At 37.5% G+C, this 14856-nt stretch overlaps 1 protein-coding gene across 2 annotated transcripts in view; it reads right to left on the bottom strand.

Annotated features, from left to right (window-relative positions):
• The window catches only part of Dnah3 (dynein heavy chain 3, axonemal), a 266334-nt gene that overhangs the window by 58386 nt on the left and 193092 nt on the right, over positions 1 to 14856 (bottom strand). For both annotated transcript variants that reach the window (XM_083125480.1, XM_083125481.1), the window contains exons 49-54: positions 13624 to 13744; positions 10609 to 10748; positions 8461 to 8662; positions 5361 to 5519; positions 4853 to 5001; positions 1753 to 1989 (exon numbers count right to left, since the gene is read on the bottom strand). In XM_083125480.1, coding sequence (XP_082981606.1) covers positions 1753 to 1989; positions 4853 to 5001; positions 5361 to 5519; positions 8461 to 8662; positions 10609 to 10748; positions 13624 to 13744 — 1008 coding nt within the window. The remainder of the gene's footprint in view (positions 1 to 1752; positions 1990 to 4852; positions 5002 to 5360; positions 5520 to 8460; positions 8663 to 10608; positions 10749 to 13623; positions 13745 to 14856) is intronic.

Below are 14856 nucleotides of genomic sequence, written 5' to 3'. Positions count from 1 at the left end.
AGCGATGCGGTCTGGAACTCGTTTTGCAGACATGTGGCGTACCTCAGCCTGGCCTACATATCTCGTAAGTTTCATCGCTAGGTCACTTTATTTCACTTTTTCACGGCATTAATCCGGTTATTTATTGACCGTACCAAATAATATGCAGCTTTTTTATGTATAATAAGAGATACTACATCATGTAAATCCGAGAAGTCCCTGTTTCCCTACTTGCATGTATCCTGTTGCGACCATGTTGAAAATTGGCCAGTATTCGGTTGCTTGGAATGATTTCGTTTTCGTGGTTGGCATCCCTGTTCTGAAGCAGTGGAATGGTCTGAAAATTTGACCTGGCTTATCACAACAATTCTTATTTAATGTATATATTTCGTATATATTAATTAGATATAAATAGAACATCAATGTAGGCATGCAAGTAAATAAAAAACAGAAGTTCGCAAACCAAATTTTCCAGTAATTTCTATCTAATTTCTTAAAAAAGTTGGTTTACGGCTGAAGGTCACAAGGAATGCTCACTCAAATTTTAATGTCAGTTGTTGCATCATGGCTGATGTGAGCGGACATGCTGAGGAACGGCTAGTGACGCATGTGTGGGTGCATAAAAGACAACGTTTCCACGTATGCTAAAATATAAATAAATATATACATATGTTACTTTAAATATGTCATACATATATCTATGTGAATAAAATGAAGAGAGGTAGAGCACCTTGAGTACATGAAGTGCCAGTGGAAATGATACTAGGAGCAGGAGTGGTTGGTGTGCAGTGGCTGTACAGAGTGTTGAAAATAGTGTGGCAAGACAGAGCAGTGCCAAGAGATTGGACAAAGGGACTCAAGTTCCATATTCAAGAAGGGGGACAGAAAGGAATGTAAAAACTACAGAGGAATAACACTAATATGCCACTCAGCAAAGGTCTATAAGAAAATATTAGAGAAAAGAGAACAGAGCTGAACATGAGAGAGGAACAGTATGGATTTAGAAGAGGCAGATCAACAGTAGATCTGATATTCACCATAAGGCAAATGCAGGAAAGGCACTATGAGTATGGAAATCATTTGATTATGGCATTCCTAGATATAGAAAAGGCATACGATAGCATGAACAGAACAAAGATTTGGAAGGCTCTAAGAGAGAAAGAAGTCGAGGAAGAGATAGTTTGTAAAGTGCAGAGCACATACAAGGCCAACCAAAGCTGTGTGAAGACACCAGTGGGAAGAACGGAGTGGTTCAGAATAAGTAATGGACTAAAACAGAGAAGTGCTCTTTCCCCACTGCTCTTCATAATTGCAATGGATGCAATTAACGAAGAGGTGGGGAAGAAGATAGGAGAGGAAGACATGAAGGCCCTGTTGTTCGCTGATGACTTAGTAATATGGGGAAACAGGGAAGACAGCTTGAGAGTTGGAATGAGGAAATTAGAAGAGCTGGAATAAAATTCAGTGCAGAAAAGAGTGAGGTGTTAATAACAACAAGAAATAGAGCCAGAAATGAACCAAAAATAAAGATGGACACAGAAGAGTTGAGTGTAGTGGAGAGCTTCAAATATCTAGGAAGCATAATTGAGAGTAGTAGATGAAGAGGATAAATGGGTGGTGTTTCCTTCCATCATTATTAGGTTTGATGATATAAATGAGACATTTGTGAAATGTCAGGCTTGTTACAACAAATCGCTAATTTTTAATTAAGCATTTAGAAAAATCTAGCATAAAAATAAAGAAATGTTGGCAAATAGCTTCTAATGATTTTACCTTTGATGACGACAAGATTTCAATGGCCGTTTCATCCTCTAATATGTTGCCCTCTGAGCTTGAGAGAACTTCTAATATTTTATCTTCAATTTCCTTTAGTTGTCGTTTGTTATTGGCACTCTCAATAATCAATTCATTCTTCATTTCTTCAAGATCTGGTCTTTCCTTTGCAACTACAATACCCAAAAGCTGGTCCTGAAGCCCAGTTGGGGTAATCATGAAATTGACCAATGTTACCTGTAATGTGAAGCAAACATGACAATCTTCTTATTTGTATAATTTGTTTGCAATGTACAGTATTTCTCTTTTACGAGGGTTATTTTTTATTTAGGGGCCGTTTTGCGCTGACGTTGGCAGCACTGCGTGCTTGGCATTTTGCACACTTACGTTAGTTACCGACATGTCTTGCACGTAAACAGATGCCATTTGCACATTGTGAAACGCTTGGTGTGGTTGTGGTGGACAATGGAATTGATGGAGGTGATTGACAATCCTGCCGAGTGTGAGATCAGTGATTAGGTTTTTGACTGCTAAAAATGTGAAAGCAGCAGACATTTATTGCCAGTTACGTGAGGTGTATGGTGAGAATGTTATTGTTGAAGGAAAGGTGCGAAAGTGGATACGTCTGTTTAAGGCCGGTCGCACGAATGTTCATGACGAACCACGACCAGGACGACCCTCAATCATAACGGACTCATTGGTGCATGATGTTGATGCATGATGTTGAGAGCATGATACAAGCCAGCCACTGTTTGATAGTGTCAACGCTGTTCAATTTGTTCCCACAAGCTTCACATTCTGTACTGTACACGATTTTAGTGGAGAATTTGAAGTTCAGAAAGCTGTGTGCTCGGTGGGTGCCCAAAATGCTCACAGAGGAACACAAGAGTAAGCGAATGACAAGTGCATTGTCTTTTTTGACACGGTACCATAGTGAAGGTGACGAACTGTTGTACCATATCGTCACACCGAAACAAAACAACAATCCAAGTAATTGCGCCACACATCATCCTCCACAAAGGTGAAGTTCAAGCAAGCGACCTCCACCAAGAAACTCATGCTCACCGTCTTCTGGGACAGGTTCGGTGTGTTTCTGATTGAGTTTCTGTCGAATGGACAAACAGTTAATGCAACCGTGTATTGCAACACTCACAAGAAACTTCGCCAAGCAATACAGAATAAATGACAAGGAATGAGATGTCTTCCGGTATCATGTTGCTGCACGACAACGCACGGGCACACACTGCAACTTCCACACAGTCGCTCATTGCCTCATTTGACTGGGAGCGGATGGACGACCCTCCGTACAGTCTGGATCTCGCCCCCTAGCGATTATCACCCATTCCTCTACTTTACTTAAAGACTGTCCTCACTTGGTAGCGATTCAACAGCGCCGATGAAGCCAAACAGAACGTGATGGATTGACTGTCTGACTTGGCGGCAGATTTCTTTGATGAGGGTCTGCGAAAGCTCATCTACCGCTATGACAAGTGTCTCAACAACTATGTGAACTACGTTGAGAAGTAGCTGAATGTACATATGAACAGCCACAGAGGTAATTAAATTTCTTCCTTTGCATATTTTCATTTTATTTCAAAATGGCCCCTAATTAAAAAATAAACCTCGTATAACTAGAATGCAGTTTTTTTCTATTTATGTTTTTTCTATTTCTTTGTAGTATTTCTTTTATTTTTTCGACTTTTTATTTGTACTTTCTTTTCTATGTTTTACTACATAGGCTATAATGTCTTTAATTTCTTTCACACTATTTCAAGCCTGCTAACTAGAGGCATGCATATTTCGTTTTTGATGAAAATACAAAACATGAAACAGCACACTAATGTTCATTGTTCAGGATTTTGAAAGGTGTGAGGTGTACTTTCCTACCATGTTTTTGTCATGAAATGATGGCAAATGAACTTCAAAATGCGAAATAAAGTCTTAAACACGAAATTTAGTTTATTTATCGAAGTGACACTTTCTGAAGTGTGAATTATCCTGGGAGTTATGCAAATCATGGAAAATTGATTAATTCTGCTGTCAATATTTGAGAAGCAAAAATGGACTCTTTTACACAGGACTAAACTTATTACACTGATAACTACATAGGTGTACTATTATTTTGTGTAATAAGTGTAGTTTTAAAATAAAATTAAGGGTTATATTCACCATTTTAACACCAAAATGGTATTTTATATACAGCTTTTGATCCCGAAATGTGCTCAATTTTTGTACCAAAATGTTGATGTTTTATTCACTATAAATACATGGCTGCTGATAACACATCCTAGAGTGCCTGTAAATGCCTATTTAAAGTCCCAGGTTTACTGAGTGAACTAAATAAGTGAGTATTACACAGCACAAAGTGTTACAGCTAATTCAAAGAGTATGTAGATAACAGAATTCATTGTTAAATTTCCAGAACCACAAGCATTGCATCGGTCAGATGAACATTCATTGACACTTATGAAGCATATGTCAGATCCAAAATAAAATAAAATATACAAAGTAATTAAAAATTGGAAAAAGAATTATAAATGAAAATATTTAAATCTAACTGATCCAATCCCTAAGTGACAAATAGACAAGATTAAATAATTTACTCAAAACACTAGGGGTGTGTGGGAACCCAAAATGTCGGAACCTGGATCGGGAAAAAAAATTCCCATCCCGATCCCAACTTCGGGAAATGACTTCCCAACTTTTGGGATCCCAAGCAGTTGGGATATACCAAATAGTCATTTTAAAAGTCATTATTTCTCGACATTTTCTGCATTGTAAGTGTCTGGAACTTATCGGAAATTGTTAGTTTTTATTCCAGAAATGCAAAAACAATCACTTAAGGTGAAAATGACGTGTAAAATTCAAGATTTCCAGAGCTTCAGGAAATTTCAAACATTTCCCATCCCAGAAATTTTCAGACTTTCTCAAGAAATTGCAAATTTTTTCAGTCCCGAATATCGGGATTTAAAAAAAAATTCCCATCCCAATCCCATCCTGACCCAAAAAATTCTGTCCCGCACACCCCTACAAAATACTAATACTGATTAAGAAGCAATGATATGAAATGAATACATGAAAATGTTATTTCACATCTTACCTTTACAGCTATTTCTGGTATGTAGTGTGGATTTCGGAGCCTTGTGACAATATAGAATCGAAACTGAGGCGAATATTCCACAAAGTTTTCACCAACTTTCATGCAGTTTGTGCCAGATTGTTTGAAAATTAAACGAAGCAGTATGGGCTCTGAAAAAAAAAATATATATATAGAAATGATTATTTGCAGTTTTTCTTTTCTCCACCAATTTGTAGCTCAAAGCTGGCATGATGGTTACTTCAGAAGAATGTATGACTCTTTACCAGTTCTGACTGAACTAAAAGTTATGATTAAACCAAACAATTCCCAGTGAATAACTATTAAACTTAATGAATAAAAACTTAATTAGTAGTGATGAAATGATTCCTTCGGGCTATCAACCAGGTGAGTTCAGGAAAGGATTCCAAGCTTTCGAGAGTTAATGTCACTCTCATCTTCCACTTATTCATCATTTGTCGCCAGGAAAGCTTCAAGACTTACTTTCAATTAATAGCATTTTTAAACATACCTAGAACTGGGTCAATATCTTCCCGAACATTGTCCAGAAGTACAGGTCGACCAAACTGGATGGCATTTTCCAAAACCCGCAAATAATTCGTATCAGTGAACTTTATTACACTTAGCATATTATCCTTCTCAACGTTCTTGATCCATCGAAGAGCTTGTCCTGTAACATAAAGAAGCAACCAAATGTAGTACATGTTCAAAATTAACACTTTATGAGGCAAGAAGAGGCATGCAGCCACCAAATGCCCCTTCAATGTTGTCAATTCTTGTAAGGACACCCACATGGACATGTGATGACCACATGTCTCCTCATGCCTTGTCAATATTGTGAGGTAGTACATTACAATAAAAAGTGTGTTTAAGAGCTTGTAATAACCTGGGGTAGAAGAAAAATACAGGGTACCTGGTTGCCATGACACCTGGAAACTTTCACCTGGTGCTTGAATTTTCAAATACAGTTCTAAGAAAATTGTTTTCTTAATAATTCAAGTTCAGTAAAAAATTTCTTGCACCACGTGCTGGCAACATACTTGTTAAAATCAACATACACAGCACAATAAAAACACTTTGAATAAAAGTTTTTCCAAGCTTTCGATTCCATCTCGGAATCATCACCAAGGCTGGTCGAGTAAAAACGAAGTGGACGAGGTTGAAGTTCCACTGGTTCTACTCGCTGTGTCTGCCGGAAGATTCTGAGATGGAATCCTAAAGCTTGGAAAAACTTTTACAATGCTTTTTATTGTGCTGTTTGAATATTGTGTTGATTTTAACAAAAATTCAAGTTTACTTAAGGAAATTGCCATTACTTATATTATATTATACTGGGTGATTTTTTAACCTGAATCAATTGAATATCTTGAAAAAAAATTATCCTACAAAAAAATGTTCCAAATAAAAAGTTGATTGTTTGGAGGGGGAAGTTTAGTGGTGCAACAAAAGAACACCCCCTCCCCCTCTTGTAGGTGGGGCAGGGGGCAACTTTGAAATTTCAAATAGAAACCCCTATTTTTTATTACAGATTTGGATTTTACGGAAAAAAATACATAAGTTTTGTCTGAAACATTTTTTTTCGATTCGTGATAGATGGCACTATAATCAACAAATTTTCATTTCTCCACAAATGATGAAGGAGACAGCAAACACTTACCACACGAAAAGATATAGTTTGATATTTCGCGACATATGCCGCATTATCAATGGAGAAGAAAGAAATATCGGTGGTACGTAGTGTAGAGGTACAGAATACTAACAGTAGCGTCTGTACAATCAATGTTGCCAGAAACGGATGAGAGATAACAAAATGTACTTTCGCCAGTGTTTACTGCATGGTGGGTGGGTAGTTTCAGGGAGGAGGGGAAAGGGTTATTGGTTGGCTAGGGGTTGAGTCCAGGGGGTATAGTGGCATGCATGACTGATATATAGGTCCTTCCCATCGGCTGTGGAAAGACGTGTCAGAGTGGGGGGGGGGGGGGTAAAAGATGGATGATGGCCACACAGAAACCGTTGTTAAAGGTGGTGTTATGGCTGTTGGTATGGTTGGCAACTGTGAAATTGGAGTTTTGGGTGGGGGAATGGTGATTATTGATCCTTAGGTTCAAGAGGGTGGAGGTTTCGCTCAGGTAGAAGTTGCCGCAGATTTGGCAGATGAGGGTGTAAATCAGGTTGGATGAGTGGCAGGTGCCCTTAGGGTGAAGGGTGAACTCACCTGTGGCTGTGGGGATCAGGAGGGTGGGGTAGGTGATGAGTAAGGGGCAGGTCTTGTACCTGGGTTTGTTGCACCTGTGAGATGGCAGGAGTGGTGTGGAAGGGGTGGGAGTGTTTTGGACCAAGATGTTCTTCATGTTGGGGAGGAGGGATGGAAGACAACCCTAGGTTTATCCTGAAAGATGTTCATGGTGTCAGGATCACTGTGCAGGATGGGGAGGAGGGAGTGGAGGGTATGTCTGATTTTCGTAATGGGTGATGACTTTGGGTGATCAGAGTTTTGAGTTGTTTGGTGCGGTTGTGGGAGCTGGCTCTTGTGATTTGTTTGTTGATGAGGGTGGAGGGGTAGCCATGGTTGGTTAGGGCTTGGTGCAGGCGTAGGTTGTAGTTTTGGCGGGATGAGTTGACGCGTTGGCCTCTGAGAGCTAGGGAAAATGGGATGGCTTTTTTGGTGTGGTAGGGGTGTGAGCTAGATATATATAATATTCATAATAATAAATAATAAATAAAAAAAAATTAAAACAATGTAGTATGTATTTCTTGTGTTTGTGTGTTTTCGGTATCATGCATATCATTAAATCTGAATAATAAACATGCCATAAATTTTTGCAACAATTTGGTGCCAATTTTAAAATCAGCAGCGACATGATAGATTCGGCTATACGTTAGGATGTATTGCATCATTTTCATGCTGTTACCAGTAGAGCCCTCTTCAGGAAGGCCACTCCAGTGCAGGAGTTATTTACTTTTAATCCACTGTAATTTATTAATTAACAAATGCAATTATTTAAGATCACATTTCAAAATGTGTATCTTTTTCTTGGTTGGATTTATGGCTTTCTTAGCCTGTACTTGAAAAAAAAAATAAGCTGCTGGCTCCTGAGAAAAATGGGTTATTGCGTGAATTATATTTAGTTTTGTCTACCCCTGGTAATAACTATGGCCAGTATGGAGAAGAAAAAGTGCAACTTATGGACATAAAAGGGTAAAAAGGGCCTCTCCAATGGTAACGTCATTGTCTTGTAATCAAGGAGTTCCAGGTTTGATACCTGGTGGAGGCACATAGAGGTTCAGATTGCACTTTAAACTATAGGTCCTGCCCAATTAGCCTATATATGCATAAAGTAAACTTAAAACAAAAAAAACTATATAAACCTCAAACAGGTAAAGTTACCTCCTGCACATTGTAACATGCAGTGGAGGAGTGTGTGGAGATAGCCCCACATATTCACAATTTTGTGGAGCTGATGTGATCAGCACCATGCTCAGCTGCCTTTGCCCACTTGAAATCACCCACCCTGGGTATCATACCTGGGTCTTCCATATGGCAGTCAGATGCCCTACCAACTGAACCACCTTGGCTCCAACTTATGTTCATAATAAATATCATAACTTACCTTGTGGATCAATCATCAGAGCCCATCTCCTTGCATTGAAGACAATGATCCCATTCTCCACTGAAAATGTATCCACAGGAAGCCCAGCTATATTCCATGCTCGAATCTTCACTGGTTCACCCAGCACTGTTATTAAACTGAAATTTTTCGAGCAAGGGAGTCCTAGTTCAAGGCAGTATTCGTTCCATCCGTGTATACAGTTCTGTAAAAACAGAACATTCACATGAAATTCTTACATTGCCAGTGTTCTACAAAAGTATTGTTTTTCTAAGTTGTTTTATTATGCAATTTACATGCAGTGCATTTCGTTGCTGCCATAAAGTACATGTATCCCCTTGTCAACATGTTGCCAGCTGAATGTTATTTTGTCGTATGTCCATCTGCACTGATCCATATATGTCGCTTCGGAATGGAACACTTTACCATCTATAGAACGTCATAGAGTAATTAAAAGTGGAGATACGACAAAACAGCATTCAGCCAGCAATGTGCAAACTTTTCATGAACAGAACACCACAAATGATGCTTGCAACTGGAATGTCCCAAGTAGAGTACTGCATCGGACCACTTTCGCTCGCTCAAACTCGTTCGAATCTCCCATGCTGGAACATGTTACTCTCGATCGTACTGCGCTCGTAGTGGTATGATTGGCAACGTCCCGTATTTCAGAGCCTAATAAGCAGCACTGTCAACTTAAAACCCATAGATGGAAGGAAACCACTCTATGCAATCACAATTCTAAACAATAATTTTGTATATTATGTAAGATTCAAATACAGCACATATGAAAGTATGCAATATCTACACACCGAAACGTAAAATGGATACACATGCTGACAGACCTGCCTAAGCAATTACAAATATCGTATCACAGTGCAAGAAGTACGTGCACATCATTGTTCACTTACCGAAAAGGATAATCATATTCTGCGAAATGCAGTTACAACATTCAATTGAACATCATTTCAATGTGACAATAAGCATAGAAACATAAAATATCAGCCTAAGCAGTTTCAGTCCATAATCATCTATTTCATTTTCACATATCTCGGTAAGATACACAAAACTGAATTTTAACATGGAGATGATGATTATGTTCACTTATTCTTTAACTTCACTTCATATTTTACTTCACAATCCATATTTGAGGATCCGCTACCATAGACAAATTACGGAATTACGTCTACTAATAGGGTTCGAGAGTTTGAATGTATTTCGCTCGTTCGGTCATTTTTCGCTGGAGCAGAAGAACTATCAATTCTGTATGCCATCTAGCATTGCCTGTGTGAACTATTTGCCGCTCGAGCAAAAAACGCTCATTGCAGCACTCTAGTCCCAGGAGTGATCTATGAAATTTGCACGTCTGGTTAACAACAAAGTTATACATAATTAGATGTGAGAGAGTTAATAATTTTTATCCGTGAAACTTACTTGTAGAAGTTCTATTAATTTCGGTGGCCTCTGTCACCATCCACTTGGGAACTTGTTGCTTCACTGCTGGGTTGACTTCCGGTTCCTGTTGTTTCCCCACATGCCTGCCGCTAGGAGCGCTAGTGTAGCCAGTCTGTCTGCTGCATGTGATGGGTTTAAGTTGTTGCAATAGTAAGAGCCCATCGCATGCAGCAGACGAACTGGCTACACTAGTGCTCCTAGCGGCACGTGAGGAAACAGCATGAACCGGAAGCCAACCCAGCAGTGAAGCAATGAGTTCCCAAGTGGATGGTGTCATATATATATTAATAACTTACATTTTGCGAGTATCTAGGTAACTCCTGCGACGTTTCACGATGCAACTGCTCCCTTCCTCAGGCTGCTCACGTTTAGGTTATATATAAATCATAACCACGTCAAACTCTCTAGGTACAGGATATAGGATTGGTAAAAGGTGTGTGGTTAAAAAACAATAAAAATCTAAAACCCATTACAGGTGCACGTCAGACTACCATGCTGTTTCCCCGATTAGAAACTGCTCCTTGGAATGTTAAAACTTAAACTGTATCTTTTCAGATAAATACAGTTTCTGCATTGATTAACACATTTTCTTCCACAATAAATCAATATCTGGATGTGACTTTTGGTCCACCCTGTAGATATGTCAGTCATAATGAAGAAGAAAATATCAATATTGCTTATAATTATACTAGTTACCTGTCTAAAATCAACAGTGAATGCTCCAAGGTATGCAACAACACCAGACGATAAAATCACATCACCTATCACATTTTCTAGACGTTCCTCTAACATATCAGCAGTGTTGCTCCATCGTATTTTCTCCCCTCCCAGACCACCTATTCGGAAACAGTTAGATCACAAATTATGTATATTGATATGTATTTCTCTTGTAGTCTACGGTTGTTACAAGCATAAAAACACAGTTTCTCTGGTGATATTTCAGGAGAACACACGCTCACTCAATCGTTTTTTTTTTTAACCATTGTTACAACTGGATCTTTAATCAAATTAAAAATAAATGTCTGTTGCAGGAGGCGTGTTTTCTCATGAAATGTCACAACAAAAAACTGTTTTTATGTTTGTAACAACCGTAGACTACAAGAGAAATAATTCTACAATGCAAGAAATACGTACATACAAGAAAAATTATCACAAATAATTTTACTAATCAGGATGTTCAGAAAGTTATTCTTCAAAACATAACTGAGTCACAGTTACTTGTTTTAAAAAGTAACTCACTTACAGTTACCTTCTGGTGGAAATTTTCTTGCAAAAAAAATTACACACAATCAATGGTCATTAATTGTGATACAATAATTACACATGAAGACTTGCATGTGTTTTATTTATGATTTTGGTACATAATATACAACATACAGTTCGCTTTGCTTCACCCATCATTCATTTTATTTTACTCTCTAAATATGTGTATAGTTATTATTTCTCTTGTAGTCTATGGTTATTACAAGTATTAAAACACAGTTTTTCGTTGTGACGTTTCAGGAGAACACACACTCCCTTCATCAGACATTTATTATGTGTTCTCCTGAAACGTCACAACGAAAAACTCTGTTTTTATGCTTGTAATAACTATAGACTACAAGAGAAATAATTCTAGAATGCAAGCAATACGTACATATAAGAAAAACTATGTATATAGTATACATTGAAAGCTTTTTCTCATTAAGCAATGACTTCTTTTTAGCTCCAGCATTGGAGATCCTCTGGATATCTAGGATAGGAGATCCTTTAGATATTCAGAACAAGATATCCATTGACATCCAAAGGACATCCAGAACTGGATATCTACGCTTTCCAGAATTCCCCAGTGTGAATCAGACTGGTGAACCAAAAATGACATCATATTTGGTGAAGTCCGGAAAGCTTCATACTGAATCAAATGAAGACTAGTTTCGGAATGCGCACACATATTTGCGTTCATTAGGAAAAAGGCATTGATAATGCCTAAACTACAGATTTCTTGAATATTTTATATTTTCATTTAGTGACATCTCAATTTGCATGTGCACTATGAATTTAAGTGGTATTGTAGTAAAAGTATCAAACATTGCAGATGAAGGCTTTCCTGCATGTTGCAGCAGAACACAGATGCATGTTTTCTTCTTTCACTTTGCATACAAGTGAAGGAGCAGTCCTATTAAAAATGTCCATAGTTTATGCCAGTATATTAGCGTCAGTGCAACAAAACTGGCATGACATTCCATACTATTGTCTATAGAACAGATATCATGTATCAGATCAAAGTTTCAAAGCAAACACAGGCTGTGGAGGCTGGAGTAAAATGATGACATGGTTTAACCTTGTGGAAGCTGTGGTGGACAGCGGTGTAATAGGGAATGCCTAAGTGTGCATCAACGGTGCACCAGCTCATGTACCAGCGAATTCTGAAAAGCACCCCATGTATCTGATCTGGACATTGTGGATATTCTATGGATATCCCTTGGAGATTTGTGCTGTATGGGTACTGGTGTTTTCTGGGCTCGAAATAAATGGGAGTGTTGAAGATGAGTGGGTGCCCAGCTGGAATTTTCTATTGGTTCCAATTGCAATTTCAATTCGATTGAATTGGTTTCAATTGGAATGAATTGGTTTTAATCGGAATCTCAACTAAAACAATTTGGAAAAATCAAGACAATTTCCAATTGGTGAATTGTATCCAATTGTAAGTTTGTATACATTGTAGAATCAATGTTACAAATTAATTTATTGATTCAAAGCATAGGTACTTTAATTCTTGACATCACATTTCCTGCGATTTAGAAGTTCTTTGGAAAAACAGCACACTTGAACTGAATTTCTTCTGAATTCTAATGGATACTACTGAAGTCAGATTTATCTTAATGAATACCTAACAAGAACTCTTTCTTAAGAACCAACTCAACCTTAAAGCACCTAGTAGTTGGAATAAATGTTCATATCAGTTCTTGTTTTTTTGAAATATGAAATTTACATGGTTATTCTTATGTGTATATAATGCAATGGGAAAAATGAGCACTCTTTTGATCAACTAAGTCGACCTCGATAGTGTTTTGTTTGTTTATCACCTTTTTCAAGTGTTGTGGGTCAGATTCTTTGTTTAACCTAATTTGTTGCTGTTTTCGCATGTATAAAGGAAAAACAACATGTCAATTTATGACTGAAGCAGCATATTTTTCAATTTTATATAAGTGTCTTAATCACGATGAGGCTACAGAGTTAAAGATGTGTTCATATATTTGAAAAAGTTTTGTATGTGAAAGTTTTTCTAAGTTACAAATTCCACATGCCTTACCAGAGATTTATTTTAGTTGTTTTATATGATTCAATATATTGAAAACAATAAAATGCATTCCAACAGAAACCAATTCATTACAATTGACCAATTGGTTCCAATAGAGTGTCTATAAACTCATATTGGCCATCTGGACCAATTGGAAAACTCTCCAACTGGGTGACAGCTGAAAAATGAAAGGTGATCCCTATACTGCCAGGAGAAGGTGTTAATCCACCACTGCAATATTATACCTACAGATAGTATACTCATGTTTGCAAACTCATGAATGAAAGTTCCAAACTGCTTTTACTAAGTTAAGGCTACAATATGTACAAACGGAAACTTCTACAAAACGTATGCTTTTAATGGTAACAAGTGGTTTGAAAACAACATTACGAGCAGAGGAAAAGATGCTGTATAAACAGTCATGATCTTACCTATCAGCTTTTCAGCACGAGCAAGTTTCTGGGAGCAAAGTTCTATGTTATCCTCTAGTTCTTTCTTCTCCTTTGTTTTTGCTGCAAATTCGTCATTCAGTGTTTGTAGTTTGTCAGTTACCTAGATATAAGGAGCAAAATTTAATTATAAAAATTAAAATCTCTAAGAATTATAAGAATTTATATCTCAAAGAAACTCAATGGAACCTATATTATGCACAGAAACGTAGTGTGTATATTACATGAGCGAAATTTTTACATACAGTGGAATTCCAATTTTATATTCCCATCTTTTATATTTTCTCGTATTCTCTATCCAAAAGCTACTGAAAATCTGGTTCCACTATGTAAGTATAATGGGGGCAACCTCAGATAAAAGCCCAATTCAATGGTGCTGATTTTATTCATAATTTCCGCATGATAACAGTCCTTTCATTCATTATGTACAAATACAATGGAATAAAAACTACACAAATGTTGATAAGTGTCAAAATAAATATGACAGCAGTTTAACTCCGGAGAAGAACTCCCAAAGGGAGGGTCATGGAGTACACGCATATCATGTATTTTTCCTAGAAGAGTAGCTTTTATAACTGTTCATAATGGTGGGCTCTATATTTTCAAGGAAAAAAATCAGAATACCGTATTTACGCGTGTGTAATACACATGCATGTATAATGCGCACTGTGGTTTTTGATGGGGAAACACAACATTTATGAATTTACATAACAGCAACATTTATATCTCCCATGTAATGCGCAGTACATTTCAGGTTCAAGAAATGCCTTTCTTAGTTGCAGGTCATAAAGCTGTTGCTATGCCAATCAAGAGCGAATGACATCATACCTATTCAATGAGTCACCTGTTGCTATGTGAACCAAGAGGAGAATATTGTCTTGTGTATACAATAAGTCACCAACCCACACCAACTCTCCTGTCTCCCTCCAAAACTTTTTCATTTCACGGTGCCCTTAGTGTTTCACGATTTTTCCACGGTGCCCGAGTCAGAATATAGGCCTATCTACCACTTGCAACTATGAGTTAATGTGGTTAGGTTGCTTGCCTTAACATAAAAAAATAAACACATATTTCAAATCATAAACATTTTACATGTAAAAAGTACTAAGTAAGCGCATATTTGGATTGATGCGATGGTCCGATTCTAAAGCCATGTGCAGACTAACAAGTAAGTGTCATTTTAGTGAAAATATTAGAACATTTTGCAGTGGCCCT

Source organism: Lepisma saccharinum, chromosome 7 (assembly GCF_977018435.1).
Source record: "Lepisma saccharinum chromosome 7, izLepSacc3.1, whole genome shotgun sequence".
Classification (NCBI taxonomy): domain Eukaryota; kingdom Metazoa; phylum Arthropoda; class Insecta; order Zygentoma; family Lepismatidae; genus Lepisma; species Lepisma saccharinum.
Note: the sequence above shows the minus strand (reverse complement) of the source record. Positions and strands in the feature narration are given on the sequence as shown.